This window comes from Diabrotica virgifera, chromosome 1 (genome assembly GCF_917563875.1).
Source record: "Diabrotica virgifera virgifera chromosome 1, PGI_DIABVI_V3a".
Taxonomy (NCBI): Eukaryota; Metazoa; Arthropoda; class Insecta; order Coleoptera; family Chrysomelidae; genus Diabrotica; species Diabrotica virgifera.
Window position 1 is genome coordinate 226320696 of NC_065443.1, and position 23301 is coordinate 226343996.

A 23301-nucleotide genomic window follows, 5' to 3' on the forward strand; every position below is an offset into this window, starting at 1 on the left:
ATATACAAAGGATATGACAATATACAGATGATATTATAATAATATTATTTACGTTTTTACAAGTTTTATACAAATTACATACACTTTTTAGCTCTGAAAAATCTGAATTGACTCCAAAAAGTACGGATACGGTATGTCATGTATAACCTCACTATCGCAGATTATCTCAATAAATCTTTATTAACAACAAAAATATTTTTGTTGAATTATAAATGACATTATAAAAGAATAACTAATGAATTCTAACAATTTATAATGGGTTATTATCACTGGAAAATTAAATATTCAAGTTTAACAAAATAATCTCATGAGACTCAATGTTAAAACGTCCTTAAAAATTTGACAGCTTGTCACGTGACTGTAAATAGAGGCGAGACGCACGGAGCCAATACAGAAGCGGAATCAACGAAGTAATAATACTCTGTTACGCAGATGACGCAATATAGCCCCTTCGAATACTTTAGATCACGCCTCGTAGTCTTGCATCGATAACCTACTGTTCAGAGTAATAAATCAAGAAATTTCTAGTACCGGCTTATGAAATATACACTGCGGGTCAGAGAACATGGGCACCCCACAAAATGGATCATTTTTGATACTTCGAATTTCCTAAACCTGTCGTCCGATTTAAGTGATTTTTTTAATATGTTACATATAACCTTATTTTTTAACAATATCGCTGTAATAATATTGTTTAGCCAGGTAAATTCTCATGGTAGACCGGGTGTACCAATCAAACTGTGTTTTTTACTCAAAGTTCGCATCACCCTGTGGAATATTCTAGCATTCACAAAATACTGAAATTAAAACCCAACTTTAGCCTCAGGTTTTCTTAACATTCTGTTTTTTTATTCATTCGTTTATGTTGGATAATAAAAAGTTAGCTACTTTAGCAACTAGCAATGTTGTTCGTCAGTACAGGGTGTTTCTAAATAAGTGCGACAAACTTTAACGGGTAATTCTGCATGAAAAAATAATGACCGTTTACTTTATAACTTTTATACATCTTTTATCTGTGGATCTCATAAAAGCATATGACACGATTCCTGTGAGAAAGCTGTGGCAGTCTCTTGAATGGTGTTCATTAAATAACACAATCGTCGCCGCAGTCAAACAATTATACAATAAAGCAACATCAAAAATCAAACTAAACAACACCTTATCAGAAGAATTTCCAGTAACAAAGGATTACGACAAGGATGCTGCCTCTCTCTAATACTATTTAATATCTATTTAAATGAAGCACTAAAACACTGGAGTCGATCTTGTTCAGGGATGGGAATTCAACTTGACGATGATACAAAGTTATATACTTTACATTTCGCGGATGACCAAGTCCTAGTAGCAGAGGATAAGGAAGATTTGGAATTCATGACCAAACGGTTATTTCAAACATATGAAGAGTGGGGCCTTTCTGTAAATAGAAACAAGACGCAATACTTATGCATCGGGACTGAAGTAGAAGATCTAATAGTTAACGAACAAGAAACAATCAATGACTGTGAGGAATACCTACGTATATTTGGGAACAACCATCAACAAGAGTGGGCGCACCGAAAAAGAGATAGAGCAAAGGATCGTGAAAGAAAAAAGGGTGATTGGATGCCTAAACCCGATGCTATGGTCAAAAGAACTATCCAATCAAAGTAAACATTTTATATTTAACTCCATCTTTAAAAAAATAGTGCTCAATGGATGCGAAACATGGCAACTTACTAAATCCCTGGAACGACGCCTACTTGCATTGGAAATTGACTTCTGGCAAAGATCGGCTAGAAAATCAAGGCTTGAAAGGACACAAAATAACCAAATCAGAAATATAATGGAAGTCAAGTCAACCATCATAGGCGAAATTAAAAGGAGACAGCTGATCTAGTATGGTCATGTAGAAAGAATGGACGACGAAAGACTGTCAAAACAAATTCTAAAATGAACGCCAAGGGAAAGGAGGAAGAGAAGAGGGCCGAAACAATCCTGGCTAGGCGGTATTCAGAAGGCAATGTCGGAAAGGAATCTCCACCCTGGCGAATGGAACGACCGACTAAGCTGGGAACCGGAAGTCGAAGAACGCTATAAATAACAGGGATTATAAATAATAAATAATGCTTTATAAACACATGTACGCAAATGCTTCGTTTCCGAGATGAATTTTTTCTGACAAACTGACGATTTATTTATTGCTCTAAAACCGGTTAAGCTATGTAAATAATATTTGGTTGGATTTAAGAGGTAGTTATTGAGCATTTTTTGACGTACAATTAAGGATTTTATATTCACCATTGGCGTGCATACTGGTCATATTACCTGGTCATATAAGAACATAGCTAGTTGTTAAAGTACCTAACTTTTTATTATCCAACATAAGCGAATGAATCAAAAAGCAGAATGTTAAGAAAACCTGGGGCTATAATTGGGTGTTAATTTAAGTATTTTATAAATGCTAGAATATTCCACAGGATGTTCCGAACTTTTAGAAAAAAAACAAAGTTTAATTGGTACATCCGGTATACAATGACAATTTACTTGTATAGCAACACTATTATTACAGCGACATTGTTAAAGAATAAGGATATAACATACTAAAAGATCACTTTAATCGGACGACAGATTTAGGAAATTCGAGACATCAAAAATGACCCTTTTGTGGGGTGTCCGTTTTCTCTGACGCTCAGTGTATAAATACAGAACGAATAACATTTTAACTAGTCTGAGTTATAAGTCCTGAAATAAAAATTCGTATACTTATACAGTAGAACCCCGATTATCCGTGCTCCCCGAGACCGGAGGTTGCACGGATAATTGAAAAGCACGGATAATCCGAACATGTATTTCTTATGTATAATACATAATATGTACGTATACATATATACATAAATCTTTCATTATGAGTTTCTCTTATAGAGTTTGCGTCAAGTGATGTACGATGACGCTATTTTGATAAAACCTCAAAAATGCAACTTGAGTAATAGAAAATCATAGCACGGATAATCCGCACCCGGATAATCGGGGTTCTACTATATTTAGTAATAAATAAATATTATATAAATTAATTATATTTTGGTGTAATGTGAATAAATTAAAATCACTGTAAAACAAAGACTCAACAAAATAGGTGTAAAATTATTAATAAAATAGAAATAAAATGTCTGTAAAATAATATCTGTCCCTGAATCTTTACCCGTGCGTCATCTGTTAAAGCATAATACGAAATAAGTCGATGATAAATCGGAAATTGAAATTTACTAAACGCAACAGCAAGTGACTTGCTGTTGCGTTTAGTAAATTTCAATTTCCGACTTATCATCGACTTATTTCGTATGCTTTAAATGATGACGCACGGGTAAGGCTTTGGCCACACGGGCGATTTTTTAGGGCGCGATAATTTACGGCGCCCATTGGTTTGACTACCTCCACCACCAATTTTAGATGAAATCATTTCATGAAATCATTTCATCTAAAATTGGTGGAGGAGGAAGTCAAACCAATGGGCGCCGTAAATTATCGCGCCGTAAAAAATCGCCCGTGTGGCCAAAGCCTAAAGATTCAGGGACTCAACTGTAATCACAATATCATCACAGTGGGTGAGATCACTACCGCCTAGAGCTAGAGATACGAAAAACCTACCGATTATAACCTAAAGCCGGTTTTTTTCTTCTGCATTAATCGGTTTTTCCGGTTGTTTTTTTTGTCACGGTTATAACCGGTTTTTTTTTAAGTAATAACCGGTGAAAAACCGGGTAAGTGGAAAAAATACTGAATTCAGAGAAAAAATGTAAAAATTTTTTGTCCACCGCGCGAAAATGAGAAATTTTAAGCTAATTAAAACCGATTTCACAACACTGATGACTGATTGCTATACTGATATAAACTGATATCCATTCGAATGGAGTATCGCAGACTGAAGCGCAATGAAAATGTAACCTATTGGGTATTGGCTGCGACTAAAAAAACGGATCACCGGTTTTTGGAACAACCGGTTTTTTTACCGGTTATTACCGGTAGGTTAAACCGTAGATACCTAAAAAAACCGTATAATCGAAAACCGGTCTTTTGTCAACAACCGCCATCCCTACCTAGAGCTTTCTGGAAATCATTAAAGGAGCAGTTCCATAACATATTAAGTGTGCTTGTCTGCATAATATATTACAATAGAACAAAAAAGAGTTTCTTGCTATCTAATTTTGTCGTTGATTTTTAGAATCTTTATAGCGTCCGAAAAAAACTTCTGCAGTATTTAGACAGGCTATTGGAATTAGGCATAGCAGGAATAAGAGTGGATGCAGCAAAACACATGTGGCCTTCAGATCTTAAATATATCTACGATAACGTCAAAAATTTAAGTACTCAACACGGATTTGCCGAAGGAACAAGACCATATATTTATCAAGAAGTTCCTGATTTGGGTAAGATTGTAAATAAAATATGAAAAGACAAATATACAATTTTCTTTATTTTTAGATTCATTCAACATAATTTGGATATTGTTTGTGTAATTTAGTTATTTATTTCTACGTATATTATTTTATCTGCTACATATCCACTACATTTTTTATCATGGACATTATAGTCCTGTCGCCAGGAGGTATAACGGCATCCTTTATTCAGATGGACTTACCCATCTGAGTCTGAGCCAAAAGTTTTTTTTTGTATTTTGACCCGTAGAACACGAATTTTTTGGGTAACAGTTGATCCGGATGTCGATAAGATTGTTATAAGCAAAGAACTTGAGGAATTACATAACAGCTATTTCCCGCGAAACAAAACATTTTTTGTATTTTTTTGGGTCAATCTAAGCAAAAAATGTTCTGACAAGTTTTTTAGTAGGATGCATAGTTTTCGAGATAAACGCGGTTGAACTTTAAAAAAATCGTAAAATTGCAATTATTGAACCCGAATAACTTTTGATTAAAAAAGAAAATAGCAATTCTGCTTACCGCATTTGAAAGTTCAAGTCAAATTAGATCGGTTTTAATTATTTGCATTGCTAAAAATTTATTTTTTATTGTTAAACAAAGCTATAAACACATAGTGTTGGAGTGATGTTTTTAATGATCTCCCATTTAAAATCGAGAGAGTAGGTAGAGTAGGTACAAGTGCAAGCGAGGCAATTTCTACATAGCATGCATTAAAACGCATGCAGTGTCCACGGGAAACACTATGTGTTTCTAGCTTTGTTTAAAAATAAAAAAATAAATTTTTAGTGATGCAAACAATCAAAACCGATATAATTTGACTTGAATTTTCAAATACGGTAGGCAGAATTATTGCTATTTTATTTTTTAATCAAAAGTTATTCGGGTTCAAAAATTGCAATTTTTCGATTTTTTTAAAGTTCAACCGCGTTTATCTCGAAAACTATGCATCCTACGAAAAAATTTGAAAGAACATTTTTTGCTTAGAATGACCCAAAAAATACAAAAAAATGTTTTGTTTTGCGAGAAATCGCTGTTATGTAATTCCTCAAGTTCTTTGTTTATAACAATCTTATCGGCATCCGGATCAACTACTGTTACCCAAAAAATTCGTGTTCTACGGGTCAAAATACATAAAAAAACTTGGGTAAGTCCATTTGAATAAAGGAGGCCGTTGTACCCCCACTGGCGACAGGACTAATATTATATTCACATATCAGACGATCATAACTATCGGCTAAATAGTGATTTTTTAAACGAATTATTATAATAACTTAATAATGTATTACCACCATTATTCCCCCTTCTTCTTAAGTAATTCTTCAAGTGACCTTTCCCAATCGGAGGTTGGAAATTATCATCACTATCTGTACTATGTTATCTACAGCTGCTCTCAAAAGTTCTTTGAACTGCATTAAAACCAGTCCCTTAAATTGTTCAACCATGACACTATCCCTCTTCTCACACTCTTTCCTCCACTTATCTTTCCCTGTATTATTAATATCAGCCTTTCATATCGTTGTCCCCTCATTACGGTTGTTCTGAAGCTATTTATTTGTGGTATTTTTATGACTAAGTATTTAGATGGGAAATAAGCCACAATTAAATTGAAAAAATAATTTTATTAACGTTTCTACGCCATTTAACGATTTAAGCTATTTCGCCCAAATCGGGTGTCGTTCTCAAAATAAACGTTAATAAAATTATTTTTTCAATTTAATTGTGGCTTTTTTCCCTCATTATGGGTTCCAGATATTCTTACTTTATTATTTTTATTGTGTTTACTATTTCGTATTCTTCGTCCATTTCTCACAATATCTCCCTGTTCGTTTTCTACTGTCCATGTTATTCTAAGCATTCTGTAACAACACATTTTAAATGACTGTAGCTTATTTATGTGTTTTTGCTTCGGTGTCCAATTTTCAACGTAACATCTCAGAGCTCTTACTCCCAATTCTAATCAAGGACTTTATTGCCGAGAATCGGTTTCATTTTTACAATCGCATTCCTTACTACTTCTATCATGGCCCGTATTTTTATTGTTTGATCAGCATTTCCTAAACCTCAGGTTCCCAGTTACTTGTATATTTAACCCTTTCTATCGGTACATCCCCCAAATGTATGTTTGTTTGTACCGGGTGTCCCAATAAGAATGGCTCTCGGCCATATCTCAGGAACCGTTTATAGTACAGCTTTGGGAAAAAAATTTTTGTAACAAAAGTTACCTCGAGAAAAGCCCGGAAATTATTTTCATATTTGTAAGTCCACCGCTAGAGGGCGTAATTGAATGTCAAAAATTTTAAAATCAAAATTTTACAAAATTTACAAAATGAAAGGGCACTGAAAATCCAATCATCGTATTCTTCGCAAAATTCTGAGAATATTTGATTTCACAAGTGTAACTCTACCTTTGCAAATAAGAGGTGGGGGTGAGTGGGAACCTTGTTATGAAAAATGGCTGTAAGTCCGGTTCTGCTTAATCGATTTTTGAAAACTTGGTCTCGTTGAAAACAGATCTTTTTCGTTAATGTAAGAGTTATAATTACGAAACAGCCTAATAAGTAATATGCCAGCTAGGGGGCGCTATTTTATGTTTTTCAGAAATCTAGTTTTCTTTGGAAAATATTAAATACAAGTGTGCACTTTTAACCCTGTACTACAAAATTAGACCAAATTATCAACAGAATATCGAAAACCGTATGTCGATACCTTTTGTCTATCTCGAGATATCTTAAGAAACGTGTTAATTTTTAAACATAACTGATGATGTCTCCTGTAAACGAAGTTACGGAAATCAAAGTGGAAACAAGTAGTGTGCTGTGAAAAAAAATTAAAGGGTGACACTTGCGGAATGCCGACAGAAGTGAATACTTATTATAGATTCGATTATATTCGTTTGATTCAATTAGATTACATTCGATTAAATTTAATTTTATTTAATATATATGTTATATCTATAATTTAATATAAATATATAATATATACCTAATTTAATACATAATATTATATACTAGTGATTTTACTCGTTAAAATTAGGATTAATATATAACGATACAAAAAGCTTTAAATTATTATTTTTCTTAATAATTTAACCGATATTTTTTAAATTAAAAATTTAATTACTGATGAAGTATAGTAAATACTTCGTGTAAATTTTAATCGTAAATAATGCATGGAAGAGTTCATTTATTTTTAGAGTTATACAAAAGTGACTTTTTTAAATTTGTTGATTACATTATTCCTTTCAACCTACTTATCCTCAAATTGTATTTTTAAACATCCTATTCATTTTATATAATAACAATTAAATTCACTATCAAATTTGAAGTAAAACTTCCTTTGAAAGTTTGCTAATTCTAAAATTAATGGGTAAAATCACTAGTACAGTTTGTCAAACGTAACAAAAAGTTTAAAAATTTCGGCGATTGTAAGATTTTCAAAGTCTTTCCTACGTTTGACAAACCATATATATTATGTATTAAATTGGGTATATTTTAAATATATTAAATTATAAGCATAATGATAATAAATAAAATTAAATCCAATTAAATGGAATCGAATTGAATCGAACCGAATATAATTGAATCTATGAGAAATATTCACTTCTGTCGACACTCCCCAAGTGTCCCGCTCTAATTTGTTTCCATAGCACACTACCTGTTTTGACTTTGATTTCCTTAACTTCGTTTACCGGTGACATTATCAGTTTGTTTACAATTTATACGTTTCTTAAGATATCTCGAGATAGAAAAAAGGTATCAACATGCGGTTTTCAAGATTCTGTTGATATTTTGGTCTAATTCTGTAACACATGGTTAAAAGTGCATACTTGTATTTAATATTTTCCAAAGAAAACTAGATTTCCGAAAAACATAAAATAGCGCCCCCTAGCTGGCATATTACTTACTAGGCTGTTTCGTAATTATAACTCTTACATTAACGAAAAAGATCTGTTTTCAACGAGACCAAGTTTGCAAAAATTGATTAAGCAGAACCGGACTTACAGCCATTTTTCATAACAAGGTTCCCACTCACCCCCACCTCTTATTTGCAAAGGTAGAGTTACACTTTTGAAATCAAATATTCGCAGAATTTTGCGAAGAATACGTTGATCGGATTTTCAGTGCCCTTTCATTATGTAAATTTTGTAAAATTTTGATTTTTATATTTTTGATATTCAATTACGCCCTCTAGCGGTGGACTTACAAATATGAAAATAATTTCCAGGCTTTTCACGAGGCAACTTTTGTTATAAAATTTTTTTTCCCAAAGCTGTACTATAAACGGTTCCTGAGATATGGCCGAGAGCCATTCTTATTGGGACACCCGGTATATTTGTTTTCTTTGTTAATATCATAATATTGAGTCTTTTTTATATATTTATTTTTAATACTTATTTTTAGTAGTAGTTGGAGTTGTTCAGCGGAGCTGACTATAATCACGGTATCATCTGCATATTATCTTCTATTGGCTCTTTGTTCTGTCTCTCTCGTTGGATTAGGATATATGTATCTCGTAATTTTTTGATCATATTGTTTAACAGTCATTTGCTCATGTGTCCAACGATTACAAGCGTTGTAATTTAACTACTTTTACTGTATTTTCGTTTCCTAACTATATTGCTGTCTTTATTCCTTTTTAATTTTCTTTCCCCGCGAGGTGTGATGTCAGGCCCTAGGAATGTTCTCATTATTTTCCATTTTCGTTACTTGTTTTATATTTTTACTGTTTTGTTTTATTTATTGCTCTGGAAGCTAGATCATTTTTAGTATATCTTTTTTAATTCTGCTCATTTTTTTTCTTTAGATCCTATGTTTAGAATTTCAGTTGTACTTATAATCCTGACATACATTAATATCTTTAGAAAAATAGGGTGCAGTTTCATCGCCTAGGTATTATTTTTTTATATCCCCTAATGGATTCTGCAATCTGCCGAAGGGCAATAAGCGTTTGCTTTGACAAATGTGGGCCTGACATGTAGAGTATCCCTCCAGTGAGTGATCTCCTTTAACAAACTAGCTAAATTTAAATATAATGTTTTTTTTTGAGAATGAGATTACTTCTTGGTGTTTATATTTCCTTACAAGCTAAAACTTATCTGCGTCCTGTAGACAGGTCGGCAGACAGCAGGCGTCCAAGTCTACGCACTTCGTTGTCACCAGGCATATTTAGACGGTTGGACAACTACGTTAGGGTGCACTGACACTCTTTCACTGTAACTAACACTCAACTGGCACGAACTTCCTTGATGGATTCCATTTTGACGTCTTGTAGAATCACATTTTCTCGACTCTGCTTTACGGGATAGAAGCATGGACTCTTAACGCATCGACTACTAAAAAGTTGGAATCATTTGAACTGTGGGTGTATAGAAGAATCCTGAAGATATCATGGACCGAGCATACAACAAACAACGAAGTCATGAGAAGAGTCAACAAAAGACTGGAAATATTGGAAACCATCAAGACACGAAAGCTTCAGTACCTGGGGCATGTTATGCGTAATGAGAGATACAACATACTTCAGTTGATTATACAGGGGAAAATCCAGGGCAAGAGAAGTGTAGAAAGGAGACGAATTTCGTGGTTGCGTAACTTGAGGGAATGGTACGGATGCACATCAACCGAACTGTTTAGAGCAGCAGTATCTAAGATCAGAGTAGCCATGATGATTGCCAACCTCCGTCGCGGAGATGGCACGTGAAGAAGAGAATGACCCTATTGGGAGATGTAGAATGGTGCATCAACGATGGTTCGCAACACCTTGTTTTAAAATCTTTGAAGGATGTCAATGTTGGAGTTACTGGCGGTTCCCCAAAGTTGTATACCATAGGTCCACATAGGTTTGAGAATGGACTTATACAACAGTATTTTGTTGTCCAATGATAATTTAGATTTGCGTAAAGATATTTAACACCGTCAGCTTGTTGGAGGTTGCAGTCGTTAATTTTTACTAGTGGACTTGTTTCTCTGCGTAAAGTGAATGTCACTTGTGTAGATTTCGTTTTCTGGATTTTGTCAAGGTTTCTCTGAAGGTTCTTTGAGGCTGAGGCCGGATCGGTGTGAGAGGCCAAGATCGCCGTGTTATCAGCGAATGTTGCTACAGTGGTGGTTCTGGTTCTTGGCAGATCATCTGTATAAAGGAGGAACAATATACGTCCCAAGACGCTATCTTGAGGAATGCCAGAATATTTCGATGTAATGCAGTAAGTTCACTCCCTTGTTTCACGACAAAATGTCTGTCTGATTGGTACGATTTTAGTAGTAGATAGTGGGGATAGGGTAAGAGTTCTTTCAGTTTGAATTTTAGGCCACTATGCCACACTTTGTCAAATGCCTGTGATATATCTAAGAAGGCTGCTGAGCAATATCTTTTACCGTTCAGATCCCTGTAGATTTGGTTAAATTATCTGTGTAGCTGCTAAATTGTTCCGTGCTTTTTTCGAAATCCAAATTGATAATCTGGAACCAGTTTTTTAATTCTATTAATATTTCGGGCCTATTGGCCCAAAGCTTTTCGAAGACTTTGGATAACATTGGAAGTAGGCTTATTCGCCCATAAGAGGAGACGACCTCAGGTTTTTTCCGAACTTGTGATTCAGTCAATTTGTACTCTACGAGCTCCCTAGTGGGAAAGTTTTGGGGTAGTTCTGATTTCCTTCATTATATATGGATTTTGGGCTGCTGAATCCGAATATGGGGTTTGCGGACAAAATTTCTTGCCGAAACATTGAAAAAATCGCGAAAAAATAAAAAAAAATTCAGCTTTCCTCCGCTTTTTTTGCCCAAATCTCGAAAACTATTAACTGTTAGTAAATGTTCCGTTAACAGAAATTAAAGTACTTAAAATTATCTACAAACATCACTATTTACTTTTTTTTCAGACGAACAGTTCGGTCTAAAGTGCAAGTTGAAAATTTTCAATTTTTAACGGTCTCGGCAAAACCCACTTTTTACATTCCAAAACTTTAGTTTTTATTAGAATGCTGTCATTTAATAAATTTCTTCTAGTTTTCTGTACAAATAATAAATGTTAGTTCATAATATGAATATGGTATGTCTCTTCTCACAGCTTCCATGAATCCATTCCATCCTAAAATACCGAGAATGTCTCTGCTTTTTTCTTAGAGCCACAGAAGATCAGGCACAGATGGAGTCACAGTTTCAGTTGGTGTGAACATTCCCTTCGGATCTTGATTTCTGAGTAACCTTGAGGTTTTGTCCTTTCGAAATGTATTAGTTGAACAGCTCTCTGACTTCCATAAACCTCAGGTGCGGGTTTAGTTTTTAGCCGAGGAATGAATTGGTTAGGAGCTATTGCATGTTTTGGCGCAATACAAGAAATGCCACCCATGACCCATGACGTAAAAAGTGTGGTATCCGTCGATTGTATGTACGTTAACCCTTTCTGTCCCAACGCTGCATATATATGTTTTTGAAAAAGTGGGTCTGTATTCCCAGCCGCCGTATATGGGTGATTCGCCAAAATAGACGGCAATTTCGAGGTAGAGAAATTTAGTTTAAAACATGTTTTAGAATTAGTTCATTTTTAAATATTTTTTATAAAATGAGCTATTCAACTTACCCATGATACCAGCAGAGATCATTTTTAAATATTTTCCGAAAAACGGAAATGTGATTTCGGAGTTGACGTAATTCTCTGTTACTTGAAATTTATGATCGTAACAATTAAATAAAAATTGGTATGTAATAAAACTATACAAAACACTTCCATTTTGATATAAACTACTACAGAAAAACATGAAAAATAGGTAAAATATCAATTGCATCGGAGTTGATTTAGACCGGCCTTCGTGTTGACAAAATTTCCAATATGTAGCCGTGTCTTCTCCGTTAAACTTCAAAAATCTAATCTGCTTTTGAACACAGTCTTGGCATTTCCTTTCTATACATTTCTCAGTCTTTTCTGCGCAACATAATGATTTGTTATCCGCTTCCACACATGAGCTTCATGTTTTCACATAATGTGCCTACATAGACAGATGTCTCTTTTACAACATTAGAGAAGATTACCCAAAATGGTATATTCTTAGAAATGAGCATAGTTGCATAAAATATTACTTTCTTTCATAAAATCTTTATTTAACGATTTTGCGGGTTTTCGCCTTCATTTTTCCGTTTGTACTCCAGTGTATACGAGCCATTTTCTATAAAAAGAAGATAATATTACCAAACCGACCGCATGATCTTGAGAGCTTACCCAGTAACCCTTTTCCAATATCAGACTAAATTTAAGTTGTATTTTTTTAGTTTAAGAATGACCACTCACATACTTTCAACAACTCCGAGGCACGATCGTCAACTCCGAGGCACGACTGGTTTTCGGAGTTGATGGCTTCGGTGTTGATGATTTCATACATTTTTAATTCTACTTTCTACAAATTGTAAAAATAATTCTGCTTTATTCATGGGGTGTCAAAAAAACTTTATAGGGCATACTTAAAAGAAAAACATATTTAAAAAATTAGCAAAATTAAGTTTTTACGAAGGCTTCGGTGTTGACTGTATAAAAACATACGCTTAGCTTAAGACACCCTGATAAATTTTCTATCGCTTAACAATGTCATATTCGTGCACTTTCTTCCACAATTTGGGTTAGACTGAAGCGTTCCTCTCTTGTCAAGCTGCCTGCCATACAGTATAGTGCAGTTTGGCCTAAATTTTCATACATTTTCATGAAGCCTCGGTGTTGATGCACAAAGTTGGTTACAGTTTTTAGTAGTAGATTTTTATGGTTTAATTTTAAAAATGAAAGTTATTAATTTGACAGTTTTAAATTACATTGGGTTTTTAATCAATTATTGATAAAATAATCTGCCCTTTTGTAACTTTTCAGTGTGTAATACTATAAAACAGATCAAAAAACAAGGTGGGTTACAGCCTCGGAGTTGATATTTTGACATTAAAATTGCATAAAATGCTTGTAAAAATACTTTTTTTAAAACTAATGTTAAGTGGCGTACATTCATCTATTGTATGACTTAACTTTGGCAACATAATTTGAAACACAGTATGTAAAGAACTTAAGAAAAACGCGAGTTACACAATATGCCGCTTATTTTGGCGAACCATCCATATATACCTTCAAGGTGTTATGGACTCAATTTACCAAAGCCGAAAATATGTCTTGCTTATAAAATTTTAGACTTTTGGACTGAAACTGTGACTCCATCTGTGCCTGATCTTCTCTGGCTCTAAGGGAAAAGCAGACACATTCCCGGCCTCTTAGGACGGAATGGACTCATGGAAGCTGTCACAAGAGACATACCATACCTATGAACTAACATTTATTATTTGTACAGAAAACTAGGAGAAATTTATCAAATGGCAGCATGCTACTAAAAAATAAAGTTTTGGAATGTAAAAAGTGGATTTTGCCGAGACCGTTAAAAATTGGAGATCGAATCCAGGTGCCTCTTTTATGTTTATTTCATGTTGTACAATGTGTTTGACTGCTTTTACAGCAAATTTATGTATATGCAATTCCATTTGAAATGGGTCATATAGATAGTCCATTATCTCTTTTTCTTTTGCTGTATATATCTCAAAAGGAAATAGTTTAAATAAATTTTGTAGTTGTTCCGCGAAGACATCAGCTTTTCCTTTATTACTTCTAGTCCATGTATTATTAGTTTTTACTAATAGTATTTATAAGTTTTTGATGGGCGGATTTGGTAGTTTTGCGTTTTTAGTTTTCTTGTTGCTTTCCGTAATGAGTATTCCGTTGCTTCTGTAGGTGTAAGACTTTCCAGATAGTCTTGCATGCATTGGTTTAGCTCTTCTTGAATTTGTTTTTTCAATTCTTTGCTTACTTTGTTAAGTTTCTTCTTGTTTTCACCAGTCCTTGCCTGTTGCCATTGTTTCCGTAATTGTCGTTTGACAGCAATTTTTTCTTTAATTGCGGGAGATATTTCACTTTTGCCTAGAGGTGTTTCCCATAGTTTGTTCGCAGATGATATGAGTTGCTGACTTGAGTAGAAAACTCATAGTTGGTGCCATCATCTGAAACCTCATAGTAATTGATATAATTTAGTTTAGTATAGTTTATAGTTTATTTTCCTTCCCTTTGCTTGTACTTAACAACTACAAGTAAAGGGGACTCTTATATATATATATATATATATATATATATATATATATAACACTCTTTTTTTTGTATTATAATAATATACTTAGGTCAGTTTTTTCCCTAGTTGTTTTACTCTCCACTCCATTATTTGTTTCTTTTCTAATATACATTTTTCTTTGATCAGTTAAATATATAACACAATTTTAATAATCAATGTAATGAAAGGAATAAATTCGTTATTTCGTAAACCCGGCAACTTAAAAAAAATCCCAAAATGGGTCGATTTTTATATTTAAATTACGATATTTTGGCATATATGTCACACTAGTGACGTCATCCATCTGGGCGTAATGACGTAATCAATTATTTTTTTTAAATAAGAATAGGGGTCGTATGCTAGCTCGTTTGAAAGCCTATTTAATTCTCTATTCAGTAATATAAACATTTATATAATTAGTTATACACGGTGTCCATACATTTTTTTTAAGTTAGATTATTATACAAAAAATAGAGGAATGTACGTAATTTCTTTAATTCAAAATACATTTTACCGCTATCAGAGATCATAAAAAAATGTTTATTTCACAAACACACATTGCTTTTCGCTTAAATTAAATGTTCAAACTTCTAAGAGGCAGGTGGCTGGCGGGAGCTGGTTTGAACATTTAATTTAAGCGAAAAGCAATGTTTATTTGCGAAATAAACATTTTTTTAAGATTTCTGACAGCAGTGAAATGTATTTTGAATTAAAGAAATTACATACATTCTTCTTATATTGTCACATAATTTAATTTAAAAAAGTTTTATGGACACTCTGTATAACCAATTTTATAAATGTTTATATTACTGAATAAGAATTAAATAAGCTTTCAAATGAGCTAGCACACGACCCCTATTCTCATTTAAAAAAAAATCATCGAGTACGTCATCAAGCCCAGATGGATGACGTCACTAGTGTGACATATACGCCAAAATATCATAATTTAAAAATAAAAATCGACCTGTTTTGGGATTTTTCCACGGAGTCGCCGGTTTACGAAATAACGAATTTATTCCTTTCATTTACACCATACTGTATATTTTAGGAGGAGAAGCTATTTCTAAATTCGAGTACACAGATATGGGAGATGTGCTAGAATTCAACTTTGGAGTTCAGCTAGGAAATATTATCCAAGGACACCAACCACTTTACATTCTCAAAGATTGGGGGTCGCCATCTTGGTACTTAGTAAAACCGCAGGATGGTGTTGTTTTCATAGACAATCATGATAACCAGAGGTTAGAAGATACTAGAATTCTTTCTTTTAAGAAACCCAAATTGTATAGAGCTGCAAATTCTTTTATGTTGGCACATCCGTTTTTCACCCCTAGACTGATGTCTAGCTTTTTATTTGAAAATCATGATCAAGGGCCGCCTACGGATGAAAATGATGACATTGCTTCACCAGGTAAGTTGTATTATGTATTTATTTCTTACCGTTGATTTAAAACTATAGGATAGGTATTGTAAAATATTTAGTATCAAACATTGCACCAAATTACATTCATCACTTAATTCGTTTGTCAAATGGTGTCAGATGTTTAAAAATATAATTGTTTTGAATATTTTTAAATAGAACACACTCATTCTATAAAAAATGTGAGGTGATCGAATTTAATTATTTTTCTACGGCCGTGCTTAAACAGGCTCTTTCCCGCACGCATTTCGTTTCCGAAAGTTGCAGTTTCCCGCACAGCGTGCGTGAAAGTAAATGTTTCCGCACGGCGTGCGGGAAAGTAGAATACCTTGTAATATGGCATTATAATATATTGTAATACATGCAATAAACTAATCTTTAGATATTACTTACTAGTTTATTTCAAATTTATCTTATTTTGTTCATGTTTTAATGAAATTAACGCGATTATTTCATTCATAGGAGATTCTGACCAATAAAAAACTACAGAAATAAAAATTAAACTGATTATTTTTTAATGATTTTAACTTCCAATCGTATAGTAAGATATTTGATCACGTGTTTAATTCTGTCCAATCAGATTAAAATTATACTGAGAATTATCTACTGTAGAAAATTACCGATATAATTTTTTTTAAGTAGATTGTTTCTGTTTAATGGCAACCAGTTTCCTAGTTTTGACAACTGTCACATTTAAGAAAATAGGTATCCATAATATACGTATAAAAAATAATCTCACGAATATCACACGACAGTGAGAATAAATAAGAAAATAATGCTTCATTTTTACTCAAATTTGTTGTCATTAGGCAATACCCACTCGAGCCCTGCAGGCTCTCGTGTCTATTGCCAGACAACAAATTTTCGAAAAACTGTCGCATTATTTTCAATTTATTCTCATTCTCTTGTGATATTATACCCGATAATTTTTGATAATATCCCGTCGTCAAGTATATTACGTCAGATGCCCTTCGTTGCTACGAAAAAATACATTCGGTGACATTAATGACAATTAATGTTTTGAAAATTATAAAAGTAATGACTTTCAACCGTCAAATATTTATAACAACTGTGTGTTTAATTGTATTAATTTGTACTTACATAAATAAATTACAATAAAATTTTGGTTTTGAACAGTTTTTTTCACGAAATAATCGCAACAAATTGAACTCGATCTCTAAAATTATTATCGAATTTTTCCTCTCGTGACACTTTGACATAATTTCACTCCCCTTCGGGTCGTGAGATTAATACTGTCAAAGTGTCACTCGGGAAAAATTCGATAATTTTAGAGCTCTTGTGCAATTACTACTGATAATTTGTTGAAATAGAATTATTTTGACATAATATTTAAAAGTCAAATCAGTAGACAATAACAGTGGTTTTGAATCGTCGCCGTCGCCATGGAAACCAATATCGTAGTCATGGTAACCAACTATATTGAAAGTTTGGTTTTGACAACCTTGTCAAAGAATTAAATTGTGTATTTTCTCTCCTAAATAAAAATTGATATAACTCTATTTGTTGTGACTTTTTTCCAAAAGTACGGCCCTAGAATAAATATTGTTCCTAACTCATGCGGAAAGTGTCTTCCCCGCACTCGACTCTTTGCCCGAACTCCGCTATAGCGTCGTTCGGGTCAACGGCAGTCTCGTGCGTGAAAGTATCACTTTCCGCACGAGTTAGGAAAATAGCTATATTAACCAAATTGGAATATGCTACTTTAATTTTGTCACCCATTTTTCAAAATAGATCAAAGATCATGATAGTGGATAGACCACATAGCAACCATCCACACATAACCACGATTGCCCAGTTTGAGGTTGTGAGCTATTGGTATTATTGATAACATGATAACAAACACAGGGTTACTTCAGGAAGAAATAAAAAGTAGATGTGATATAGCAAAAGTCGGTTTGTACCATGTATTCCTACTATAGGAACATCATGTATACGGTGGAGCAGATAACTGGCCTATTAGAAATATCTCGAGAACTAAAGGCAACAGAATCATGAAAATTGAAATGAAGGAGTTTTGAAGGATGATCTATTAAATGAAAATATTTTCATCTCTTTGCAACTTCCGGTTATACCTTATAACTTCGTTTTTTTTTAACCTTCCGATGACCAACCTTTTTTTGTTACAGGGATGACCAAGGGGGGGAAAATGACCCCAGGTCAAAAATGACAATTAACAAAAAAATGAAGTTTTTTTTTTAATTTTTATTTTTTTTATGGCATGGACTTTATGGCATTCAGCCAGTCACAACATGAGTATTAGTGCCATGTGTAGTGTGTATGTTGAGTAAGTGTCTGGTTACTTTGCAAAGTCGACGTCATTAGCGTAAAACTACTTGGAATTGCACATAACGGTATTTTACTAAACATCAACTTCAGAATATATTTTTTATTCGTAAAATATAGGGAATTTTTTCTATTTCAAAATATGGGGATATCTAGAATGATATTAAAGTCAAATAAAAAAATAATGAGTTAAAAATTGAAAATACTTTTGAATTTATTAAAGAAAAACATACGCTGGGGTCACAATTTCCCCCGCTTGGTCATCCGAAGGTTAATGGGACACCCTGTATGTTTTTCATTTTTGGATTCTTCTCAATATCTTCTTTCTTAAAATATGAGGATTTGTTATATTATACAGGGTATTTTAAAAGATATTTACGTTTTTTTATTAATTTCGCAGCAACATTCACACCCTGTAGAATTGTAATAGTTTGACATTAAAAACTCAGCTTACGTTCAAGTGATTTTGAATATAGTCTACTATTGTTAAGAATCATTAGTATAGCTAATTTTGAAATTTTAGTACACAGGGTTGGTGACATATACAAAACTCGGAATGAAAATTTTATGAGTTTTCTTAAATGGAACACCCTGTAATTTAGTATTGTAATGAAATGATATTTCATGGTACTTTTTTATTTTATAAGTATTCCCTATACCTAATTGCTTTAATTTGTGAGTTATTGGTGATTCAAAATAAACATTATTTGCAACAAAAAATACGTAAAATTTTATTAGGTTGGCCGTGAAAAAATTTAATCACAAATAATTTTTCAGAAATAAATACATATTAATCCAGACTGATCCTTAAAAATACCAATAATGGTTTAGCTATCAAAATACCTACGTAGTTAAGATTGTTGGTGCGATTAACAATTAAGCACAAGTTAAAGCAGTTAGATATAGGGAATGCTTAGGAAATAAAAAAGTACCATGAAATATCATTTATCTACAATAATAAAATACAGGGTGTTCCATTTAAGAAAACTCAGAAAAAACTCCAAATTTATCCCGAGTTTCACCCAACCCTGTATACTAAAATTAAAAATTTAGCTATACTAATGATTCTTGACAATAGTAGACTATATTAAAAATAATTTGAACGTAAGTAGAGTTTTAGATGTCAAACTACTACAATTCTACAGGGTGTGAATTTTGCTACGAAATTAATAAAAAAACGTACATAATTGTCTTTTAAAATACCTTGTATAACATTACAAAACCTTATATTTTAAGAAAAAAGACATCGAAGAGAATCCAAAAATGTAAAAATATATAGGGTGTCCCATTAAAAAAAACGAAGTTATAAGCAACTTCCGGTATAACCGGAAGTAGCAAATAGATGAAAATATTTTCATTAAATAGATGACTCTTCAAAACCCCTTAATTCAAATTTTCATGATTCTGTTACCTTTAGTTCTCGAGATATTTCTAATAGGCCCTTTATTTGCGTCACCCTGTATAGGAGATACAATATTGTCACATGATTGATTCACAATCAGACATTTATTTCTTGGTCACATTCTTCTGGGAACAATCTTTTAATCCTCAAAAGTGGTATTTTTTACATTTTCTTTTAATGTGCTATTTTCTAAATATATCATTATTAGAAAATTCTGTTAATTTCTAGTACAACAAGATGTAATTCTAATCTCCAGGATTCAATCCAGATGGATCATGCACCAATGGATGGGTCTGTGAACACAGGTGGCATCAGATTTACAATATGGTCAGGTTCAGAAATGTGTGCTTGGGTACAAGGATTACTAATTGGTGGGACAATGGAGAGAACCAGATAGCTTTTGGACGAGAGAATAAAGGTTTCATAGCAATGACTACAGGTAGGTTCATAAGATCAGCTATATAGGTATTAGCTCTATATCAATATCCCGTAGGCCTCTTATTTTGCATTTATAAATTCCGGCTCTTGTATCAAGATACATTGAAACTTCTCAGAGCAAAAGTTCTGCCGAAGCTTCCTTGCTATGCCGCAGGTACGCCTGCATTACTGTGATTGTGGCCATTGAGGCCTCTGGTGCTTTTGAAGGATTCCTTTTCAAGTTTGTAACACTCTTCAAAATGAACAGTCCTCAATGCTTTGTAGGAGATTTCGTCGATGGTGTAGACTAGTATCTTTCAACAATCAGTCTTTTTTCCTTTTTAGATATGTCCTAATAATTGTTGGATCAGTTTTTTCTCATGTACGTGGGTGAGGACCATGGGGCGCCTGAGCATATTATTGATATCGACAACTTTTAAGAAATTTCCTCCCACGAGCCCTCCATAGTCCTCGCCATCTCATTAGTGCTTTTTATATAATAGCTACACAGTTTACCCACAGGATCGCTGCCCTAAATAATGTTTTATGGAACTGTAAAAATTGATTTTGATTTCTGATAGGAGCCTTATCCTCTGCTCGTTCCAGTTTATTTATGATCAGATTTTCTTGAAACTGATGTAGTTGAGTATCAGGATGGTGTCTGTGTGACACCGTTCTCCTGAATACTTTTGTAACATTGCTATACGATCTAGTTTGCCCGTTAGAGTTCCTTTGTTTTAGTTTTAGCAACTATTCGTTGCAGAAAGTTATGGTACTATCCTGATTTTTCTATTTTTCTTGGATTTTATGTGAATTTGCTATGGTCCATATCCCAACAGATAAAAACATTTCTTGTCTCTCTTCATCCTCCTGTAGTGAGCACTAGAGAGGTGTTTTTTATATTTGAAGCAGAGTGTGTTCCTCCTGGAAAACCATCTAGCTGAGTATTTGGAGAAGATACAGAATTCGTAACTGGGGTCCCGTCTCTGATATTTTCCTTCTGAGTCCTGATTTCTTTTGTTCTTTTTATCTCGTCTTCCATATTTGTTTCCACAAGTTGGAACAAACAACTGTCAGGTACGCAGAGCCGTAAGTACGATGTTCTACCGGGGGGTCTGTGAATCTTCCATTATGGGGCCCCTTGCTGGGGGGTTTACCCCCAGAGGAAGAGGGGCGGGAAAAATGTTGTTATTTAACCCCTTGAAAACGCATTTAATGCATTCCATGACTGAAGTTTCTAAAGAGACACCCATAGAAACCGATGTTACAAAGTTACAAATTTTTTAGAAAATGTTTTTACATCTTTTGGCAAATCTGAAACAAAAATGTTATATGGAATGGGCGATTAAATATTCCCTTGAGGTATTCCTTCCCGGACTTGTTGTATCCTGGACATCTTTATATCTTTACGAATGGTATCGGGGTCCCCAGCTTAGCCCGGGCCCCCTCTTCCAATGGCATTTTAGGTTTTATTACGCCGAAATAACTAATTTCCTAAGTAATAATTTAAATTTTTTTGTTAAAGTCTCGGGGACCCAGCTTAGCTCAAGCCTCAGTGGCCCCTGTTCTGTTACAATTTCATTTTAGTCGAAAAGACTAATTTCCCCAGTGAAAAATTAAAACTGTATGTTGCGGTCCAGGGTGCCCTATAGGTCTTTTAAAATTGTGTCATTTAAAAATATTTCGTTTTTCGTTGGAACCGGTTTAAAATACATATTTTTATTTTCTTCGTTAAAATATATGCACGGTCAACCAAACGAGAGGCCCTGCGGGGCCTCTTTTGTTTGGGGGCCCCGGGGCACTGCCCCGGTTGCCACAATGGTAGTTACGGACCTGCAGGTACGGCAGTGTGCCCTTACATTATAATCCCCCAGAGTTCGCCAGCTCTCTTCTACATCGCTTAAGGCAACACTTTCTCTCCTGTATCATGAATTATCTGGGTACAATGATGCTGCCCCGCGAAATTAAGAGCTAAATAGTAGCAGAACGAATCATATTGTATGATTAGCCAGTTGTGCTTCAGCTAACTTTGATGCAGTAATGGTTATAAAGCACACTCAGTATTCCATTTCTTTCTCCACTAGATACAGCATTTGAACTATTTTTTTAGAAGGGGATATTAACGAACTCCTACAAACTTCTTTACTACCTGGTACATACTGTGATATAATTTCTGGAGATCTAGTTGATGGTGAATGCACAGGAAAGGTAGTTGTTGTGGACGAAGAAGGTAAAGCTGACATTTATTTGGATGCAGATGGAGAAGACTACATGTTGGCCATACATGTTGGTGGTAAGTTTTAATACTAAATATTACTTTCGGTAAGTACTAAATATCGGAAAAAAAATATTTGAAGTAGAAATTCCTTTTCTACTTCACATTATTTTCAACAGTAGCGTGGCTAGCTGTAGGCAAGCCTGTAGACAGCCTCTAGTCCATGGTCTCCCACCAAAAATGGCCTCGCGAGATCTTGCAGAGCAGTTTTGACTTAAGCCGATAAAAATAGTCAGGAAGACAATATGATTATATGTAATAATAAAATGTATGTATCTTAATCAAACAGAACTATAATTATTAATATACAGGGTGTCCCGAAAAGATTGGTCATAAATTATACCACAGATTCTGGGGTCAAAAATAGGTTGATTAAACCTCACTTACCTATATACAATAGTGCACACAAAAAAAGTTACAGCCCTTTAAAGTTACAAAATGAAAATCGATTTTTTTTAATATATCGAAAACTTCTAGAGGTTTTTTATTGAAAATGGACATGAGGAATCTTTATGGTAGCAGCATCTTCAAAAAAAATTATAGTGAAATTTGTGTACCCCATAAAAATTTTATGGGGGTTTTGTTCCCTTAACTTGTTCCCTAAACTTTTATGTACGTATAATTTAAATTATTATTGTGGCACCATTAGTTAAACACAATATTTTTAAAACTTTTTTGCCTCTTAGTACTTTTTTCATAAGGCAGTGTTTATCGAGATATTTTGAATATTTGTCGAATCCACCACCTATTTGTATATGGTTAAGTATGATTATAGACACCTGTTAATAATCTGAAAATTTATTTATAACTTAAATTTTTTGGTATATTTTGAAAAAGAAGCCACATCTCGATAAAAGTTGACTTATCAAAAAAAGACTAAGAGACAAAAAAGTTTTAAAAACACTGTATTTAACTAATGGTACCACAATAATAGTTTAATTGGAA

The 23301-nt window shown here is 33.7% G+C and overlaps 1 protein-coding gene across 1 annotated transcript in view; it reads left to right on the top strand.

Annotated features, from left to right (window-relative positions):
• The window catches only part of LOC114329580 (alpha-amylase), a 412355-nt gene that overhangs the window by 50047 nt on the left and 339007 nt on the right, over positions 1 to 23301 (top strand). The window contains exons 5-8 of the mRNA XM_028278736.2: positions 4199 to 4403; positions 15587 to 15949; positions 19921 to 20103; positions 22192 to 22374. Of these exons, the coding sequence (XP_028134537.2) occupies positions 4199 to 4403; positions 15587 to 15949; positions 19921 to 20103; positions 22192 to 22374 (934 nt within the window). The remainder of the gene's footprint in view (positions 1 to 4198; positions 4404 to 15586; positions 15950 to 19920; positions 20104 to 22191; positions 22375 to 23301) is intronic.